General features: G+C 42.4%; 2 protein-coding genes across 3 annotated transcripts in view; both read left to right on the forward strand.

The window, feature by feature from the left end:
• ARNT (aryl hydrocarbon receptor nuclear translocator) overlaps positions 1-5,271 on the forward strand; it is a gene marked incomplete at its 5' end in the record, with an annotated part of 58,666 nt that extends 53,395 nt beyond the window's left edge. For both annotated transcript variants that reach the window (XM_081112446.1, XM_081112447.1), the window contains 3 exons: positions 1,326-1,488; positions 2,372-2,538; positions 3,516-5,271. In XM_081112446.1, coding sequence (XP_080968572.1) covers positions 1,326-1,488; positions 2,372-2,538; positions 3,516-3,605 — 420 coding nt within the window. In that variant the 3' untranslated portion in view covers positions 3,606-5,271. The remainder of the gene's footprint in view (positions 1-1,325; positions 1,489-2,371; positions 2,539-3,515) is intronic.
• A 709-nt stretch (positions 5,272-5,980) lies between these two features.
• CTSK (cathepsin K) lies at positions 5,981-16,233 on the forward strand. Its single transcript, XM_081112452.1, has 8 exons — positions 5,981-6,939; positions 8,449-8,572; positions 10,328-10,450; positions 10,535-10,690; positions 12,108-12,326; positions 14,417-14,582; positions 14,847-14,952; positions 15,678-16,233. The coding sequence occupies exons 2-8, from the start codon at positions 8,450-8,452 to the stop codon at positions 15,775-15,777; spliced, it is 993 nt and encodes a 330-aa protein (XP_080968578.1). The 5' UTR covers positions 5,981-6,939; position 8,449; the 3' UTR covers positions 15,778-16,233.
• The last annotated feature ends 4,540 nt before the right edge of the window (positions 16,234-20,773 follow it).

Raw genomic sequence — 20,773 nt, forward strand, 5'->3', positions numbered from 1 at the left:
AGGGAGAGAGATAGAGAGTTAGAAACATCGATGAGAGAGAAACATCTATCAGCTGCCTCCTGCACACCTCCTACTGGGGATGTGCCCGCAACCCAGGTACATGCCCTTGACCGGAATCGAACCTGGGACCTTTCAGTCCGCAGGCCGACGCTCTATCCACTGAGCCAAACCGGTTTCGGCAACATTCTTTATATATTATATAATAATATAAATATAAATGGTAATATTATTTTACATTTAAAAAGCTAAAACCAAAAGTAGGCTCCAGAACTATTATTATACAATGTGATCTCAATTGTATAAAAAAATGCATAGGAAGATAAAAACTGGAAGAAATTATCCTCCATGTGTCTTTGGTGGTAGAATTGTGATTAATTTTTAAAAAGTATTTTTTTCACTTTGCAAATATTCCATAGTGCATATGCATTACTATTATGGTGAGAAAAATGCTAGTTACTAAAAAATAAAAGGACATCATTAGAAACAAATGAATGTGACACAGACTGAAAAATAAAGTGATGCAAAGTGTTTATATATATACTAGAGGCCCAGTGCACAAAAATTTGTGCACTTGGGGGGGTCCCTCAGCCCAGCCTATGCCCTCTTGCAATCTGGGACCCCTCGGAGGATGTCCACCTGGGGGATCGGGCCCAAGCTGGCAGTCAGACATCCCTCTGGCAGCCTGGCAGCCCTCGGGGGATGTCCACTTACCAGCAGGGAGCAGACCTAAGCTGTAGTCGGACATCCTTAGTGCTGCTGAGGAGGCAGGAGAGGCTCCCACCACCACTGCTGTGCTGGCAGCCATCAGCCTGGCTTGTGGCTGAGCAGAGCTCCCCCTGTGGGAGCACTCTGACCACCAGGGGACAGCTCCTGCATTGAGCATCTGCCCCTGGTGGTCAGTGTGTGTCATAGTGACCAGTCATTCCCAATCGTTCTGCTGTTAGGGTCAGTTTGCATATTACCCTTTTATTATATAGGATACACACACACACACACACCATAGTGTTGTTATTAATGCTTCCGTTTTTATATAACTTTACAATTTATAAAATGCTTTTATATAAATCATTTTTATTTAATTTTCACAACTCTAAATGTATACTTTTATTAATTTTGTAGTTCTTTTCTTTTTGCACTTTTCACAACTGCCTAAAGATAGTGTCAAGAGAGATTGGGGGTTAATTGGAAGAAATATGCATTAGGAAATGCTGAGTTTCGCTCAAAAGAATCTAGTGATTGACAGAGAGAGTTGACTCTCATGGGGATTGTATGTGCAATAATCTTAATGTTCCACTTATTGTTCTCTATTCCTTTCTCTGTTTTAGCAGGTGGCCACCCAGGCTACAGGCAAGACTCGTTCTTCCCAATTTGGTATGGGCAACTTTCAGAGTCCATCTTCCTTTAGTCCCATGTCCGTCCCTGGTGCTTCCACTACATCACCTGGTGCTGCTGCTTACCCTACTCTCACCAGTCGTGGATCCAACTTTGGTGAGTTCAGTCCAGAAGATGGATAAAAGGAAAATCACAGCACTAAAGAGAAAGGATTGATGGTTAAGATGGTTTGCTATGCACTGAGTTCATTATGAGAAAATGCAAGGTATTTGCTATTTAAAACCTAGCCACATGGCCCTGACTGGTTCGGCTCAGTGGGTTGAGTGTTGGCCTGCGGGCTGAAGGGTCCCAGGTTCGATTCAGGTCAAGGACACATGCCTGGGCTGTCGGCTCAATACCCAATAGCAGGAGGCAGCCTATCAATGATTCTCTCTCATTATTGATATTTCTCTCTCTCTCTCTCCCTATCCATTCATCTCTGAAATCAATAAAAATAAATCCTATATAATAAAAGGCTAATATGCAAATTGACCAAACGGCAGAACAACCAGTTTCTATGATGCGCACTGACCACCAGGGGACAGACGCTCAATGCAGGAGCTGCCCCTTGCTAATTAGTGAAGCTGGGTTCATGGCTGGCTGCCGTCAGTCGGACATCCCCCAAGGGCTCCCAGACTGCGAGAGGACGCAGGCCTGTCTGAGGGGACGCCCCCCCCCCCCCACCTCCCCCAGTGCACAAATTTCACGTACCGGGCCTCTAGTAAATAAAATCTACCCACATGAAAAAGACATAACAAAAAGCATGTAAAATATTATTAATTTAATATGCAAATTTATTCTAAAATGAGCAAAGGACTCTTTGGAACAGCTTCCTAGAGAAGAAAAATAATTTGGGTTGGGTTTTGAAATAGAAGAGGCATTGATTAGCAGAAAGAAGGGCAGGAGGTTTCTAGGTAAAATTAATGACTTGCATATAGTTATGTGCTTGATTTTCCTCTCCAATGGAATTAGTAGATTGAAGTTTATTCTTCCTCGCTAGCTCCTGAGACTGGACAGACTGCAGGACAATTCCAGACACGGACAGCAGAGGGTGTGGGAGTCTGGCCACAGTGGCAGGGCCAGCAGCCTCATCATCGTTCAAGTTCTAATGAGCAACATGTTCAACAGCCATCAGCACCGCAACCTGGCCAGCCTGAAGTCTTCCAGGTGAGAGGATGAAAAGGCTTTAGAAAATCAGAAATTTGGAGAGAAAGGGTCACGGAGGAGAGACAGAGAAGGAAGCATGCATGTATTAGGGTGTGAGTGGAGAAGACAGTGGGGACATGTAGGGAAAATTGTCATTAATAGGAAAGATTATGAATTTATTTTGATGCACAGCCTTTAACCAGACCATATTAGTGATGTGCAGCACCATGCAAAGATGTCTAAGAAAGTAATTATAGCCCTCATCAGTTTGGCTCTGTGGATAGAGCGTCGGCCTGCGGACTCAAGGGTCCCAGGTTCGATTCTTACTAAGGGCATGTACCTTGGTTGCAGGCACATCCCCAGTGGGAGGTGTGCAGGAGGCAGCTGATCAATGTTTCTCTCTCATCGATGTTTCCAACTCTCTATCCCTCTCCCTTCCTCTCTGTGAAAAACCAATAAAATATATTTAAAAAAAAAAAAGTAATTATAGCCCATTCAAGGAAAACCACTTCACAAAAGCTTGAGTACTATTTGCCTTGATTATAGTTATAAAGGTCTGTTTACCTAATCATGAGGGGACTGCAAGACTGAGTGAAGTAATCTTAGGCAGGACAAAGGAAGAGCTAGTTTAAAACACAAGTTGAAAGAAGGCAAAACAGGTTTTGGTAGAAAACACAGAGGATAAGAGATACTCCATAATAAATTTATGGGGGGCGGTATATCAAATGTGACAAGCAGATTTTTCCACTTTTGAAAATACTGAGAACTGGAAAAGAGGGAAATGTGTGTGGAACTATAGGGGGAAGACATAGAAGGGGCTAGGACAAAAGTTCGTCACCTAAAAGAGTCAGAGTGCTGAGACTAAGGAAAGCTAAGAGAACTCAGCACAGCAGAAACTCATTGGGGACAGGAATGGTGGTTCAGGGGACTGTTGGGAAAGGAGCTTGATAAATGTAAGGGATCAAGGTGTGTGACCCAACTTATTTTTCTCTTATTAGGAGATGCTGTCCATGTTGGGAGACCAGGGCAACAGCTACAACAATGAAGAATTTCCTGATCTAACTATGTTTCCCTCCTTTTCAGAATAGAACTATTGGGGTGAGGATAAAGGGGTGGGGAAGAGAAAAATACCATTTGTTTTTAAAAAACAAATATTTCTGTAAACAGAATAAAAGTTCCTCTCCCCTCCCTTCCCTCACCCCTAATGTGAACCCCCTTTCACTTCCGGCCTTTCCCTTGCCCTCCTGCCTCTCTGACATAATTTATAGATGAGATGGAGTAAATCCTCAAGGTTTTGTGGACCGTTTGAAAAATTAAGGCTGGGTGAAGTTAAAAATGCCTTGCCTTGCCTTATATCTCCTGACCAGAAATTTGTACAGAGGTGATTTCTGCTAGGGTCAAGGGACAGATTAGAGAACCTGATGTCCACTATTTGCCTTGTACTGTGGCTTGTTTTTGGAAAGAAATTCTGAATAAGGCGGGGGAGGGGAGAAATGTCCTCATATTTGAGGACCATGAAACATGGTAGGTATATATGGGGCTTTAGGAAGTAAGAATATGTTCTTTCTGCTGCCTGTGAGCGGTTCCTCTGGAAAGAAATGTGAGGAAATGAGAGAGAAGTGTGTGTGTGTGTGTGTGTGTGTGTGTGTGTGTGTGTGTGTGTGTGTACATGTATTTCTTTGTGTATTTCTTTCTCCCTATTAGGGAGTTATGCAAAATTTGTCCCAGATTTTATCTTTGTCTTTCTCTGTGTTTTTCAAAGAGTCCTAAGGAGTTAAATCTTCCAGGTATTTTCTACTTAGTATTGCAGCCAAAGAGTATTTAAATAAATGTCTTTGCTGTACTTACAACTGTGCCCAGCCAATATGCAACTCTAAGCAGATATATAACATTTTCTGTTGATATGGTTTGTCTGTCATCAGACATATTTAGTGATAAAACTGGGTTGTTCCTGATTTTGGTGCTCTCACCTTATATGGAAGATCTGCAAACATTACAGAAATTGGCTGGCAGGATAAACACTTTCAGAAACCCCATACTTGGCCATAAGAATAATGCTGCATTTTTGTCAGAATTACATATGTGTGTTCCATGGAGGTTATTTCTGCATGGAAACTCAACTTCTTGGATTAGTAGTCCCAGTGAAAACCCTCACTAGTGCAGTTTGAACCAAATACCAGCCTTCTTGCAAAATAGCCTCTTATCTCATTCTCAAAGTATCCAGTCTGGCAAGAAACTGAGATTTAGGTCTTTTCTGACCTATAACTCTTTCCTCTTTGCTCCCTCTCAGTCTTGAGATTGGATTTTGCTTTGTAGTGCAAGTGTAATAAATCCATGTGATAGATGGGGCCTGGACTCTCATCCCAACAGGGTCACTTATTAATTATAGCCATATAAATGTGGATACAGGTTACTACTATCACTCTTTACCTTCCTCAGGTAACAGTCATGTGTATCGGCCTTTTTTTTTTTAAATTGGCTCAGGCCAGTATTGTAAGTGCAAGACTGAATTAATAAGAAGACATTTTAAATGTAGCCATAGGGAACTGAGGAGCACAGATGGCCTTGGAGAGGCTCAGAGAATGTCATTACGGGGTTTCCCTCCCTTTTGTCTCCAGTCTGGTGCCAGGTATTGGAGTGGAAAGGAGACAGTTTATTTTTTTATTCTATGTGCACACATACAGTATACATATATATTTATATCACAGTTTAAGAAACCAAAATGTTGAGTTTCCAATAAAGTCCTTGTTTTTTAATAATCGCCTGTTTCTAAATGTGATCAAGACTATAATATTGTATAGTTATTATAGGGCTTTGGAGGAGGGATGGGGAAGGGAGGGAGAAGATGCTCTGGGGGGTTTATTTTTGCTTTTCCTTCAGGGTTTTATTTTTGATTGTTTTTTTTTCTTGTTGGCCATTTCTGTACTGCTGGCATCTGTGCTGAGCCTTACAGTGGCAAAAACAATGACATGTAGCAAGTATTCTAAAAACAAAATATTTTTCCTTTTGTAAACTTTGTGTTGTGTCTTGATTGCGGCTTTATTATTCCTTTGCAGCTCATAAACAACAGACTCCCCACAACTAGTTGAATCCATAGCTTTAGCTCCAAATATACAAACATAAAGCACAATGTGTCTATAATTTCAGAAATGGGAAATCATAGGGCTCTGATCACTCAGCATTCCTCAGTTGTCCTCCTGATCCTGACTCATTCTGAGTGAAGTTAGGGACATCTGACCGTGGGGTGGGATGGGGTTGGGGAATGCCAAAGTCCCTGTGAGAGGAGAGAATTGGGACTGGAGACGAGTTGGACACATCTGGATTTCTTCCCCCCAGCACGTCCCCCTTTTCTGGATGGAAAGGAATTGGGGGTAGGGAAATTTAAACTATTCAGGTCCGAACCTGGTTTCCCTCTAGGTTCATTAGCGAATCTTACAATGCATAGGCATAAGCCTGTGTTCTTGAGAGTCTATTATGTAATCCAGCAGACACTGAATCTAGATCCCACGTATTATCATTTCTGTTCCAAGGACCCTTTTCCTTTTCCCCCACATCCTTTTATGGAAGAATATGGAGTTTGGGAGTGTGGCTCATGATCTGTCACATGCCTGGATATTGGGGGAAGTATGTGGAGAAGCTCATATGACTGGACCTCGGTTGGGGATTTTAGTAATTGAGACAGATAATGTTCATCAGGCATCCCACCATCGGAGATTAGCAACAGATAAGTCACATGTGAGTTTGTCAGTGCCATGGCATTGATTCATGTGCTGTCACAAATTCCTAAGAATACTGATTTTTGTTACTTTTAGAACTGGTTTCATCTGGACTTTCTGGGCATATCCTTCCTCAGCACAACTGTATTAGGCTGAGAGAGCTATTCCTGTGCATAGAAGCAGTGACAACAATTACCCAACAAGCTTATAAAATACAAATGATTTTGAAGCCTATGGCTTGTCTTATATACTCTCCTAGCCTTTTGCTTTTATTCATCTCAGACACAAATTCAAAAACAAGGTTTAAAGTTGTAGAGATGGATAACAGGAAAAGATAATCCTCCAATATAATAACAATGGGAGAGACCAGGACTATATTCCTCTACCAAGAGAAGATAAGCCCTGCCTTGGGTACTGTGTATCGAGGTCTATTTTTGTCTGTCCTCGATGTAAAAGCAGCTCTCCACCCTGGCTTACTCCACTTGCATACAGAAACACTGCAGATTCGATGCCTCCTTCCTTCCTCCCTAATCCCCCTTCTCAGCATTTCTATCTCCGCCTCCCTCCCCTGTCCAAATTTTCCAGCCAACAGCTGGAGCTGACTTCCGCAATTCTGATGGAATAAATCCAGCAATCCTAGGCATCCGCCCACATTATCGACACTTCCCTGCAGAAACGAGCCCAGAGAACAGATTCCCATCAGCAGGTAACATTTTCAACTTCGTAGTTCTTGGTTTTTCTTTCCTCCCAGTTCTACATTTTAGGGGTGTTAGGGATGTAGTGACTGGGGATCAAAATGAACTTTGTAGGCTCTGTGCATGAAAACAATGATGCCCTTCTTAGGTCATTTCCTGGCCAAATAAAATCTGCCTGGATATGTTTAGGATTACTTCTATGACTTGTATGTATACATGGTTGTTAGTAAAAGCAAAAATATAGGAAGCCTTTACCCATGCTTCACTTAGGGTAGCCTCTGGGGTTTTTTGTTTTGGCCAAAGGTACCAAAAGGGTTAACATAGTGGGAAGTGGAGTGGTGCAGGGAGGTGGCAGCTCAGAACTTGCTACTCTGAGACAGCCCAAAGCCCGTAACATTCCACACATTAAATGCCCTGCTGTATATGTGCCAGTTTGCAAAGATTACATAAAAGTGGACTACAAATTCAAAACTTATGAAAGCTGTATGACTTGCTACAGACTGTAAATTGTTCTTAAAATGGAGGACGCGTAATTAAGCCACTGCAAGGAGTGAAGCTAGGGCAAACTACAGAAAAGCTGTGTATTTGGTCATAGAACACTGCTTTACTGTCTTACATTCTTTTAGCAAACTTTGGTTCTGAGGCTTTTTGTCTTGTGAGGCAGTCACAGAGGTTTTCGTTGTCAGAAAAATAAAAAAACCTTCCTGCCCAAAGCAGCTGGTTGAAATTAGGACAGTTTCCTGCCTGAGAAGGGAGCAGGAAGAGAAAGAAAGAAGCAATGCGTAAGACTAAGGAGACAGTAAAATATTTTCTCATAGTTAGAGAATAGGAAAAACTGTCAACTTTTCCCTTGTCCTCTCCTGGCAAGGTCTAGAAAAATATCCGAACTTAGGCACGGAAAAGAAGAATGCCTTAAATGACCAGGAAGCAAAATGTGGCGGGCAGTCTTCCCTTTTGCGTATTATCCAACCACCATCTGCCCTGCACTTATCTACGTAACCTTGTCCATCTTTTTTAATCTGCTAGGGATATGGGAGGAGACAGGTGCTGAGCCCATGCTGATTGTCCATTTTCTACCCTGTTTCAGGTTGTCAGTGCAAGTTGTGTGTGGGTATGGAATCTCCCTAGGTCAAAATACTTAGCACCAGAAGTATCTGCACCCCATCCAAACCCAGACTCCTCCTGACAATCAGGTTTATCATATGGAAATCACCTTCAGTTGTTTTTCTATCTTCTTCATGAAGCCCAATTTCCCTTTGTCTCATAGTCGATAGGAAGAGGTTCTTAACTTCAGGCTCATGAACTCCCCAGAATTAAAATGCATGTGTGCATGCATTTTTTTCTGGTGCGAGGGATTATATAGTGGTTTGCAAATTTTTATTAGCTTCTCAAAAGAGTCTATGACTGCCAAAGGTTGAGAACCACCTGTCTGGGAAGATGGCTCCGGGTATTTCCTCCTGAGACAGGCTAGGACTTTCTTGGCAAACAGAAGAGTTGCCCCTAATTATCCCATTCCTCAGGATGTGGGAGCTCAAGGTTCTACTGTTGCTGCCCGTGGTGAGCTTTGCTCTATACCCTGAGGAGATACTGGACACCCAATGGGAGCTATGGAAGAAGACCTACAAGAAGCAGTATAACAGCAAGGTGCCTGGGGACTTGGAGGGGAGCATGATGGGAGGGCTAAGTGAGACTTCCAGTCCTAGGTTCCAGACTCCTTCTATCCAAATACTTGAACCACTCCAACCAAGCAAACCTGCCCTTGTTCCCCAGCTGTTAACATATAGTTTTTATTCCTACTCCTCAAGTCACCATCACATCCTCTCCCTACTTTTCTTTTTTTTTTTTTTAAATATATTTTATTGATTTTTTACAGAGAGGAAGGGAGAGAGATAGAGAGTTAGAAATATTGATGAGAGAGAAACATTGATCAGCTGCCTCCTGCACATCTCCTACTGGGGATGTGCCCACAACTCAGGTACATGCCCTTGACCGGAATTGAACCCGGGACCCTTCAGTCCGCAGGCCGACGCTCTATCCACTGAGACAAACCGGTTTCGGCTCTCTCCCTACTTTTCTTAATATTTTTCTTTTGGGATGACTTCTCAGATTAATGCTATTAATCCATAAGCAACTTTTCTGTACATCTCTCCAGATCTTTGCATTCTATTATTTGAATATGCTTGTACTAGGGGCCCGGTGCATGAAATTCGTGCACTGGGTGGGGGGGTGGGGGGGAGTCCCTCAGCCCAGCCTGCCCCCTCTCACATACTGGGAGCCCTCAGGCGTCGACCCCCATCACCCTCCGATCGCCTGATCGGCCCCTTGCCCAGGCCTGATGCCTCCGCCAGAGGTGTCAGGCTTGGACAGGGGACCCCCATCTCCCCCCAATCACTGGCTCTGGCCCCCGCCCAGGCCTGAGGCCTCTGGCCCAGGAATCATGCCTGGGCAGGGGACTCCCATCTCCCTCTGATCGCTTGCTCCACCCCCCGCCCAAGCCTGACGCCTCTGACCCAGGCTTCAGGCCTGGGCAAGGGGACCATCATATCCCCCCAATCCCCGGCTCCGCCCCCCACCCAGGCCTGATGCCTCAGCCAGAGGAGTTGACCCTCATCACCCTCCGATCACCAATCACCGGATCGGCCCCTTGACCAGGCCTGAGGCCTCCGGCAGAGGTGTCAGGCCTGGGCAGGGGACCCCCAGCTCCCCGCGGTTGCAGGCTCCGCCCCTGCCCAGGCCTAACGCCTCTGGCCTAGGCGTCTGGCCCGGGCAGCGGGGACCTGCAGTGGCAGCGGGGGGCGCCGCGATCGTGGGCTTCGCTTTAGGCCCAGGCAAGGGACCCCTAGCTCCTGGGACTGCCAGCTTCGACCGTGCCCAGCTCCCATCACTGGCTCCACCCCTACTTCCTGCTATCACTGGCCAGGGTGGCAAAGGTGCCTGATTCTCCGATCATGGCTGGGGGGCAGGGCAAAGGCAGCCCTGGGGCCGCCTTTGCCCTGCCCCCCAGCTCTTACCTCCCCCCTGGGTTTCAGATCACTGTCAGTGGCAGGGGGCTTCTTCCTGCTTTCCCTTTCGCCTCCCTGCATTGTGCCTACATATGCAAATTAGCCGCCATCTTGTTGGCAGTTAACTGCCAATCTTAGTTGGCAGTTAATTTGCATATAGCCCTGATTAGCCAATGAAAATGGTATCGCCGTACGCCAATTACCATTTTTCTCTTTTATTAGTGTAGATATTTCTTCTTGCATGTTCTTAATAATCCCGTGATCATTTCCCAAAGTAGATTGTATACTCTCTTTTATTGTAAGTTTTATCTTTTCTCCTAAATACCTCCATAATATTACATATGTAACTTTGCACACAGAACCCAGTCTGTGCCAGTACTGACAATGTTCTATTTAGGTGGATGAAATCTCCCGGCGTTTAATTTGGGAAAAAAACCTGAAGCATATTTCCATCCATAATCTTGAGGCCTCTCTTGGTGTCCATACATATGAACTGGCAATGAACCACTTGGGGGACATGGTGAGTGAACCTCAGCTCTTGTCCTACCTGTCCTATTTGCCTTAGTTTCCTGATTATGCCTGACCTCTTTCTTCTTTGTCCCAGACCAGTGAAGAGGTGGTTCAGAAGATGACTGGACTCAGAGTACCTCCATCCCATTCTCGCAGTAACGACACCCTCTATATCCCAGACTGGGAAGGCAAAGCCCCAGACTCCATTGATTATCGAAAGAAGGGATATGTTACTCCTGTCAAAAATCAGGTACCCTCCTGTCTCCTGGGAATGGGTATGTAAGCTGGTATGACCTCTTCCTTTTGCTGTTTCTTTGTTCTTAAGATACGAGGGCATTAGGAAGGGGAAGAGGAATTAAGGTTACTTCTCCCCATGCTAATAGCCTATTTCATCATTTAACTCATCTATTTTTGAACATTTAGGTTTTTTTGTTAATCCTCACCTGAGGATATTTTTTCCATTGATTTTTAGAGCAGAAGGGGGGAAGAGAGGAGGAAAGAGAGAAAGAGAGAAAATGATGTGAGAGAGGCATCAATTGGTTACCTCCCTCACAATGCCCCAACCCCCAACCCAGACAGGGGATCAAACCTGCAACCCAGATACATGCCCTTGACCAGGAATCGAACCCTCAACCCTTTGGTGTGCAGGCCAACGTTCTAACCATTGTGGAACACTGCCCAGGGCTTTAGGTTGTTTCTGCGTTTTTCTTTTTACAAATAGTGTAAGCACCTTGTGCATATAGTTTTGTATCCATATACAAATATGCAAAATAAATCCTCAAATTAAAATGAATAGATCCTTTCCAAAAAGGTTTTACTATCTACATTCTTATCAGCATGAGAATGCCAGTTTTCCCACAACCTTAACAATGTTAATTGTATGTGTCAACTAGATGAACAACTGATTTAACATTCATTCAACAAATATATTTTTTTTCCAGAATGTACCAGTATGTGCTAGGCAGTAGAGAATCAAGATGACTAAGACACACCTGTGTCCCCAAGAAATCCTCCATCTTAAAAAATAGAAAGAAAGCCCCAACCAGTGTGGCTCAGTTGGTTGGAGTATCGTCCCATGCACTGAAAGCTCACAGGTTTGATTACCAGTCACGGCACATGCCCAGGTTGTGTGCAGGCTTGATCCTCTGTTGAGGCGTACGGGAGGCAACCAATGGGTATTTCTCACATCGATGTTTCTCTCCCTCTCACTCCTCTCCCTTCTGCTCTCTCTAGAATCAATGAAAAACATATCCTTAGGTAAGGACCAAAAAATAATAATAAAAATAAAAACTAGAAAAATTTAACACCTATCTTAAGAAGCACTAATGATAGCTAGCACTTTTATTATCCACATTTTACAGATAAGGAAACTGAGGCAAAAAGAGGTTTAGTAACTTACTCAAGGTCCCATATCTAAGGGGTTACAAAGTCAGTACTCTGCTATACTACAGCTAATGGAACAATAGTAACAAAAGTTATCAATAGCAATAACAGCAATAGAACAATGCAACAAATGTTAAATGAAGGGAAATAGGAAGCTTTCACAGCAAAGGGGACATGTATACTGGAATTTATAAAATCTGTGGAATTTCATCAGGCAAGTAGAGGTGAAAAAAACAAAAAACGTGAAGAACAATGACTGATAGTTTCTCTGTTATGCCTCTCAGGGTCAGTGTGGTTCCTGTTGGGCTTTTAGCTCTGTGGGTGCCCTGGAGGGTCAACTCATGAAGAAAACTGGTAAACTCTTAAATCTGAGTCCCCAAAACCTGGTGGATTGTGTGTCTGAGAATGATGGCTGCGGAGGGGGCTACATGACCAATGCCTTCCAGTATGTGCAAAGGAACCGGGGCATTGACTCCGAAGATGCCTACCCGTATGTGGGACAGGTGAGACGGTCCCACCCAGCTCTGTGATGGATCCTTCTGCCTCAGCATGATATTTGTACTAGAAACAATTCCAGAAATCTTGTATTCTGTTACCTTATTCTGCTTTCTTACTGGGAAAATTGTCCACTAAGGCCAAGAAGATTCCCACATTCTGGGAGAATTTGGGGAGTTTAGGCTACCATAGATCCCATCTGCCTCTGTGCCCTGGGGGAGTGGGGGGAAATAGGGGGTAGACTATTCCATAGATCTCTGAGAAGGTCTCTATAGCCCTCTGTTCAACTGCCACTCCCATCACAAATCTAATTTCATGAATCATGTGGCTTTATTTTGTATGATCTCAGTGTGGGTTCTGGGAACACTTAAGCAAGTTGTGTAAGTTACCATGTATAAAATGAGAGAAAAAACAAGTTGCTTCATATTTGTTGTAATTTTAGAGGTCAACTCACTTCCTCCTATAAGACCCTTTAGCAATAGGAAGCAGATCTTTCTTATCTAAAATGAAGAAATTCTGAGGGCTTTTTATAGACAGAGGGTTGGTAATATAATATGGGGTCTTTGCAACAGGAACCTTTGAAGAAGGGATAACCAGTTTTAGTAATGACAATGATGGCTACTGTGTGCTAAGCCATGTGCTTGGTGCATTTTCTCATTTACTCTTAACAGCCCTGTAAGGTAGATGTATCCTCACTTTGTAAGAGGGAACTGGCACGAGGTAAAAGAGCATATTCACATTCATACCACTAGTTTTGTAGCAGAGCCAACATTTATCTACCAGATCTGTTTATCTGCTGCAAACATTGCAAGGCACGTCTTCTACGCATAAATGCAAGAACTGTCTAAGTCTTAAGTTATTTACATCTTCAACTTTGCTAGATAGATCATATCAAATATTTTTACCAAAGTATTTGGAAAAATTTATATTCCCACATTCAATGTATAAAAAATCCCATTGATTTACATCTTTTTAAAAAACTTATTTTTCAATTACAGTTAACATTCTGTCTTGATGTGGCTTCTTCTCTATATCCTTAGTTACAGGAGTTCTGTTTATCTAGTCTTCAGGTGATTCTCAAGGGTGGTTGTTCTATAACTTAGTTGGAATTTTGATGTGGTCATGGGAAGAGGTGAGCACAGTGTCTACTGACTCCGCCATCTTGACGGAAAGTCTCACATCTTCATCGGTGTGTTTATGTGGCCATCTGCATTTCTTCAGTGCATTGAATGTTTATATCTTTTGCCCATTTTAATTAGGTTATTTTTCTCTTTCTTACTGATTTTTAGGGATTTAAAAAAGATAGCCCTAACTGGTTTGGCTCAGTGGATAGAGCATCGGCCTGTGGACTGAAGGATCCCAGGTTCGATTCCAGTCAAGGGCATGTGCCTTGGTTGCAGGCACATCCCTAGTGGAGGGTGTGCAGGAGGCAGCTGATCGATGTTTCTCTCTCATCGATGTTTCTAACTATCCTTCTCCCTTCCTCTCTGTAAAAAAAAATTAATAAAATATAAAAAAAAGATATTTGGATACTAATATTATGTGTGTTGTAGGTTGATGTTTGTCTTTTCACTCTTAATTTTAGTGTAGTAAAATTATTTTTTCCTTTGTAGTTTGTTCCTTTAAAAATTCAATAACAATGAGTTTATTAATTCATGTTTAGTCATCTGAAATGATGTCTGCTGCAATACAATGCTAAAAAAAATCTAAATATTAACAATAATGGCAGCCCTCCCAAGCTCACACATACTACAGGGCCAGAAGATGATACATGCTTTTTAAAAAATCTTATTTCAGAAATCTTTACACTGAGGTAATAAAAAATTCTTTCTTTATCTGTTTTTTAGGTTTTACAGTGTTTGCTTTCATATTTATATTTTTAAACTACCTGAAGCTGATTTTTGTGTATGGTGCAAGGTATTCACTTTTTCACAGTGCTCTAAAACGGCGAAGAGAGAACAGACCTCTCTGAGACCAGTCACTGCCCCTGTTAGTTCACTAACATTAAAATGTTGATAGAGTTTCTCACTCACCAATTCATTGCCTGTTGCTTTGTCCTAGTCCTTTTTCAACCATTTTCTTTTATTCCCCCCCGCAGGATGAAAGTTGTATGTACAATCCAACAGGCAAGGCAGCTAAGTGCAGAGGGTACAAAGAGATCCCTGAGGGGAATGAGAAAGCCCTGAAGAAGGCAGTGGCCCGAGTGGGACCCATCTCAGTGGCCATTGATGCAAGCCTGAGCTCCTTTCAGTTTTATAGCAAAGGTAAGGAGCTGCTCCTATGGAACACAGTCAACTTATGATGTGGGCTTGGCAGCTTCTCGAAGGGCACTCAGCACTTTTACTACTTCGTTTCCATATTCACACTGAGTCTGCCAGAGAGAAACTACCAGCTGCCTTGGCACAGAGCATCTCTGATGTAAGCCCTTCTGACTGGGATGGATTCTACAAAGGGTCACTGAGAGTGGGAGACCCCACAGGGTGCCCCTGGGATTACAGAAAGCTTTACTTTGATTGATTGTTTCCTAGGTGTGTATTACGATGAAAACTGCAATAGCGATAATCTGAACCATGCGGTTTTGGCAGTGGGATATGGGATCCAGAAGGGAAAAAAGCACTGGATAATTAAAAACAGGTAATGATGCAAACACTACATTTGTCAGTCAATCACTCTCCCTCTCTCCTCCCCTCCCTCCAGTCTTCCATTCTCTCCACTTATTTCCTTAGCAACCTCATCCATTCTCATAGCTTTATTCATTTCTCCTATAGTTTTTATTCCCAAACTCAAATCACCAACTTCAGCCTCTCTTCCTTCTTTCCTAGACTCATGTTTTCAAGATTACTCTTCCTAAAGCACAAATCAGATTACATCACTCTCCCAATCAGAAACCTTCAGTGTCTCCTCCACTGTGATGGACCACAGAGTCCAAGTCTTTCTTTAGCCTGGAAGTAAAAATAACTCAACTTGATCTCTATCTACCTTACCAGACATACTTCTCCCCTGTCATGCACCCTACTTTTCAGTCATAAGACTGTAACACATGTCCCATGCTTTCCTGCCTCTGTTACTCATTTCACACTCCTCCACTGGCATCCCATTTCCACAGGCCCCAACTCTATCCAGCCTTTGGGCTCAGCTCAAATGCTACCTCTTACATTAAGTCTTTTTGTTCCTCTTGATCAGAAGCAATCTCTCCTACCTTTGAGACCTATAGTATTAGGCCTTCCATTTCTTGACTTTAAACTTTTTAAAGGTAAAACTGTCTTATTTATTTTGTATGCCATTAGTTCCTAGCACGATACTTAGTGTTTTAATGTATAAATGAGGGTACTAAGTATTTTTCTTGATTGGTCCTACAGCTGGGGAGAAAACTGGGGAAACAAAGGCTATATCCTCATGGCTCGGAATAAGAACAATGCCTGTGGCATTGCCAACCTGGCCAGCTTCCCCAAGATGTGACTTCAGCCAGCCAACCCTATCCTGCTCGTCCATTCCTTCCATGATGGTGCAATGAAGTGATGTACTTTGGAAGGGAGTGGTATGCCTTTCTTGAAGCAGATGCAGTAATACAGAGATTGTCCATTCAGTCTCCTCATTTGTTTGTGCGTCAGGCAACACTCCTACTACTTTCCTTCTCTCCACGCAAAGCCTTTATTTTTCACTGTGACCACAGTAGGAATTTCCCCCCAATTATTATGCACTCCAGTTCATAAATCTATTTATCAGTTTTTGGTACAAGTTAACATGATACAAGAAATGTGTTTTCTTTTTCCTTCTTTGCATTTTTTAAGTAAACCTAGTATTTATCTTGTCTATAACTTAATAAATAGCTATTTGGTAGCAACTCATTTTGTGTTGGATACTGTCCTAGGTGCTGGAAACAAAAAGGTGAATAAAACATATTCTTATACTTGATGTGCTCATAGTTTATTTGGAGAGATCATAACATAAATAATTCATCTTAATTCATTTATTTGTTCATTCCTTCAGCCAACTTCTATTAAGTGCTCTGTACTAAGAACTGTACTAAATTTCAGGAATTAAATGGATATAATGAGATTTCAATATTTAATTCCATTTTAGGGGAACCAGATTTAGGGGCACATAATACTTGGGCCTTGAAAAATATCTTAGGGCCCTCTGAAGTTCTAGAACTGAAACTTATGCTGTCACCAAGAGAGGAAATTGAAACTTTAAAAAAAAATACTTTTACTTATTTTTATTTTTTTCTTTATTGTTGAAAGTATTACAATTGTCCCCTTTGTTAGTTTGGGTTTTTTTCCATTGACCCCCTCCACCCTCCATCCAGGCCTTCATCACTCTATTGGAAATTTTTTTTTAATGGAAACTCTTTATAATAGTTTCCAAGCAGTGTTAATTCTAAAAGAATTTAGCAGGCTAGTAATAAATCTGCCTAACTGGTTTTACCGTTTTTCACAAAATCCTCATTCTTACCACTAGAAAGAATTCAAAGAAAATGCTAACCATATGTCAGGCAGTATTTAATTTTATTCTATACAAAATCATTTATTTTTATATGTAAATATTTATTACCATGTGTTATGCAGTGTATTTTAAAGGCATGATGATGAAATATATTAGTAAGACACAGCCCGGACTTCAAGAATAGTATAGACTAGTGACAGACATACAAACAACTAATAATACCAACCATAATGAAATAAATACTAATTATGCAAGTTTAGAAATGAGTCATTCATTCTTTTTTTTTAAATTTAATTTTGTTTTATTTCCTAAATTATTACAAAGAGTATTACATATGTCTCCCTTTTTCCCCCCCTTGACATTCCCCAGCCTCCCCTACCTCCCATTGTCTTGTGTCCATTGGTTATTCTTATATGCATGCATACAAGTCCTTCGGTTGATCTCTTACCCCCCCCCAACTCGCCCCAGGTTTCCCACTGTAGTTTGACAGTCTGTTCAATGCTGCTGTGCCTTTGTATCTATTTTTGTTCATCAGTTTATAATGGTCTTTATTATCCATAAATGAGTGAGATCATGTGGTATTTTTCTCGGCTTCCCAGGGGCCGTCGCAGCCTCACAGGGGCTGTCCCAGCCTCACAGGGGCTGTCTCAACCTCACATGGGCCGTCTCAACCTCACCGGGGTCGTCTCAACCTCACCGGGGCCGTCTCAACTTCACTGGGGCCGTCCCAACCTCACAGGGGCTGTCCCAGGCTCACAGGGACCGTCCCAGCCTCACAGGGGCTGTCTCAACCTCACATGGGCCGTCTCAGCCTCACCGGGGCCATCTCAGCCTCACTGGGGCCGTCTCAACCTTACCAGGGCCGTTTCAGCCTCACCGGGACCATTTCAGCCTCACTGGGGCCGTTTCAACTTCACTGGGGCCGTTTCAACCAAGTCATTCATTCTTTTTTTTTTTTTTTAATGTTTTATTGATTTTTTACAGAGAGGAAGGGAGAGGGATAGAGAGTTAGAAACATCGATGAGAGAGAAACACCGATCAACTGCCTCCCGCACACACCCCACTAGGTATATGCCTGCAACCAAGGTACATGCCCCCTACCGGAACCAAACCCGGGACCCTTCAGTCCCCAGGCTGACGCTCTATCCACTGAGCCAAACCGGTCAGGGCGAGTCATTCATTCTTAATAGGACTTTATGAGGTTTCACTGAGAACAGAGTTTTGGAAGATCTGAATGGGCAGAGAAGACAGATGGGGAGTGGAGTGGGAGGAGAGAAGGCATATCAGGCCAAAGGTTCTCAGTGAACAAAGGCACTGAGAGAATTGTGTGTGTGTGAATGGTGAGGGCTGCAGTGGCTCAAGTATAGGATGCAAAGAAATACATGATAGAGCTGAGGTGAGAAAAATAGGTTGGAGAAGAATCATGGAAGGCTTTGTATGCCTCCCATGTCCCAGGAAGTATATACATTATTTTACAGATACACAGGCATTTAGAAGGCATTTTTGAGCAGGAGAGAGACATGATCAGATCTGTATTTTAGGAATATTCCTCTGGCAGTGGTGTAAAGAACAAAATGAAGATGCAAGGAAGTGGAGGAAAGTTGACATGTGATGAATACTGCACATACTCTACTTCTTTTCAAAGAAGTATCCTTCACAGAAAAATGACTCCTGAACTTTTCTGAAGCTTGAGTATGTGTTTGCAGATGGGGTGTTAGAAAAAGGCATTCTAGACCCAAAGAATAGCATATTCAAATGTGTAGGCAGGAGAGAGCATGGTTAGCAATTAGCATATATTTTTCTGAGCTTTGAAAGGACCAAAGACAAACTTGAGAAATATCAGACTCCCCACCAAGCAAATCTATACAGTTCTGTTATTTTGATTTGGAATATTTCCCCTTCTGCCTAAAGAGCATTCTTTAGAATTTCCTTTTGTATGGACATGTGGGCAACAAATAGACTCTCTTCCTATATGTTGTTGTGTTTATTTTTAGTGATATGCTAGGGGAGGAATGGTCACCCTGGGGGCAAAGTCCTACCCTACAACTGTTATTACTAGGCATCCAGGGCTTTTCACCCACATGGAGGGCACACCGCGAGTACCCAGCTTGGGTGAATGGGGAGGCTGTGCCACTGGATCCTATAGGACACCTACTGCATTAGCCTACTCTATCAAGCCTGGGAGATATAGTAGCTCTACCTGATACATAGAAACAAGTACAGGAAAACTGCCAAAATGAGGAGACAAAGAGGCCCCAAGTGAAAGAACAGAAAAAGCTTCAGAAAAATAATTAAACAAAATGGACACTAGTTACCCTGGCCAGTTTTGTTCAGTGGTTAGAGTGTTCGCCTATAGACCTAAGGGTCATGGGTTTGATTCCTGATCGAGGGCATGTACCTTGTTTGCAGGTTCGATCTCCGGCTCCAGTAGGGTGCGTGCAGGAGGCAACTAATTGATGTGTCTCTCTCACATCGATGTTTCTCTCTCTCTCCCGCTCCTCCCTCTCTCCCACTACGTATAAAAAAACCAATGGGAAAAATATCCTCGGGTAAAGATTAAAAAAAAATGAAGAGAAGCAATCTAATAGATGCAGAGTTCAAAACACTGGTTATAAGGATGTTCAGTGAACTTAATGAGAACTTCAACAGCATAAAAATGGACATGAAAATTATAAAAAAGAACCAGTCAGAAATGAAGAATAGACTAACTGAAATGAAGAATAATTTACAGGGAATCCACTGTAGAATAGATGAAACAGAATCAAATCAGCAATTTGGAATATAAGGAAGCAAAAAGCACCCAGTCAGAACAATAAAAAGAAAAAAAAGGAGCTTCTGGCACAACTTTAAGTGTACCAACATGTGCATTATGGGGATGCTGCAAGGAGAAAGAAAAGCAAGAAATTGAAAACCTATTTGAAAAAAATGACAGAAAACTTCCCTAATTGGTGAATGAAATTGACATACAAGTCCAGGAAGTCAGAGAACCCAAAACAAGATGAACCCAAAGAGGCCCTCACTGTGACACATCACAATTAAAATTAAATTCCCAGTACAAAGTTAACCACTTGGGTAAATTAATAGAGAATTAAACTAGCATCAATATTATCCTAAAATTCAGAGTCCCTTTTCTTTAAAACTAAATAAGATAGTTCCTTGGAGAGAATAGAAGCAGCTCACTTTTAGGGTGCATGAAGCTAACAGATGATGATTTCAAAACCCGGAGAAGGCGTTAGCCTTCCTTATTCTGCTTTCATTTCCCTTTCCCATATTATTCAAATATTTCCTAATCTGTGATGGAAGGGAGTTAACGCAATGTCAGAGCCCCATAAGACCAGCGTGATTACAGTAGAGGTTGAAAGTTAAAATTTGTTCTAAATTGAGTACAGTGATCAAGGATGCGTCAGATTATGGGGAATGCAACAGAAAGCATTTCTAGGGAACAGCATGATAGTAATATGCCTTAGGTGTACAATTTGGCAATGATATACAGGATGAGATTTCAAGATAAACTGGAATGAAGGCTGTTGAAATAATTTAAACGCTGTCAGCAAATATTTATTGAGTGTCTACTGTATCATTGCACTATATACTGTGGAGGATACAAAGATGAGTTAACGGGTAGACTTATATGGCAAAGAAATAAATAATTGTAATATTAGGTAGAAAATTAAGGGTATGATTTCTCTCTTCCCAGAATCTCTGATCTGCCACAAGAGTGCCTCAAAGCAATGCAGAGGCTGACAAAAAGACATCTGGTTGGAGATTTTAAAAAGGTTTTTTGAAAAAAGTGTCTTCTGAGATGAGCTATGAAGCTTGAGCAGGATTTCAAGAGGCAGAGAAGGGAAGGAAGTTCCAGACAGTGGGAAAACACTACTTTTAAAACTGGGTTCATGCCAAAACCGGTTTGGCTCAGTGGATAGAGCGTTGGCCTGCGGACTGAGGGGTCCCGGGTTCGATTCCGGTCAAGGGCATGTACCTGGGTTGCGGGCATATCCCCAGTGGGAGA

Source organism: Myotis nattereri (genome assembly GCF_964212035.1).
Source record: "Myotis nattereri genome assembly, chromosome: 18".
NCBI lineage: Eukaryota > Metazoa > Chordata > Mammalia > Chiroptera > Vespertilionidae > Myotis > Myotis nattereri.

Excerpts from the sequence above, each read along its gene's own strand:
- CTSK (XM_081112452.1), top strand. The coding sequence starts at position 8,450 with ATGTGGGAGCTCAAGGTTCTACTGTTGCTGCCCGTGGTGAGCTTTGCT. Across the intron at positions 8,573-10,327 it reads AGAAGCAGTATAACAGCAAG|GTGGATGAAATCTCCCGGCG; the intron begins GTGCCTGGGGAC and ends TGTTCTATTTAG. Across the intron at positions 10,451-10,534 it reads TGAACCACTTGGGGGACATG|ACCAGTGAAGAGGTGGTTCA; the intron begins GTGAGTGAACCT and ends TCTTTGTCCCAG.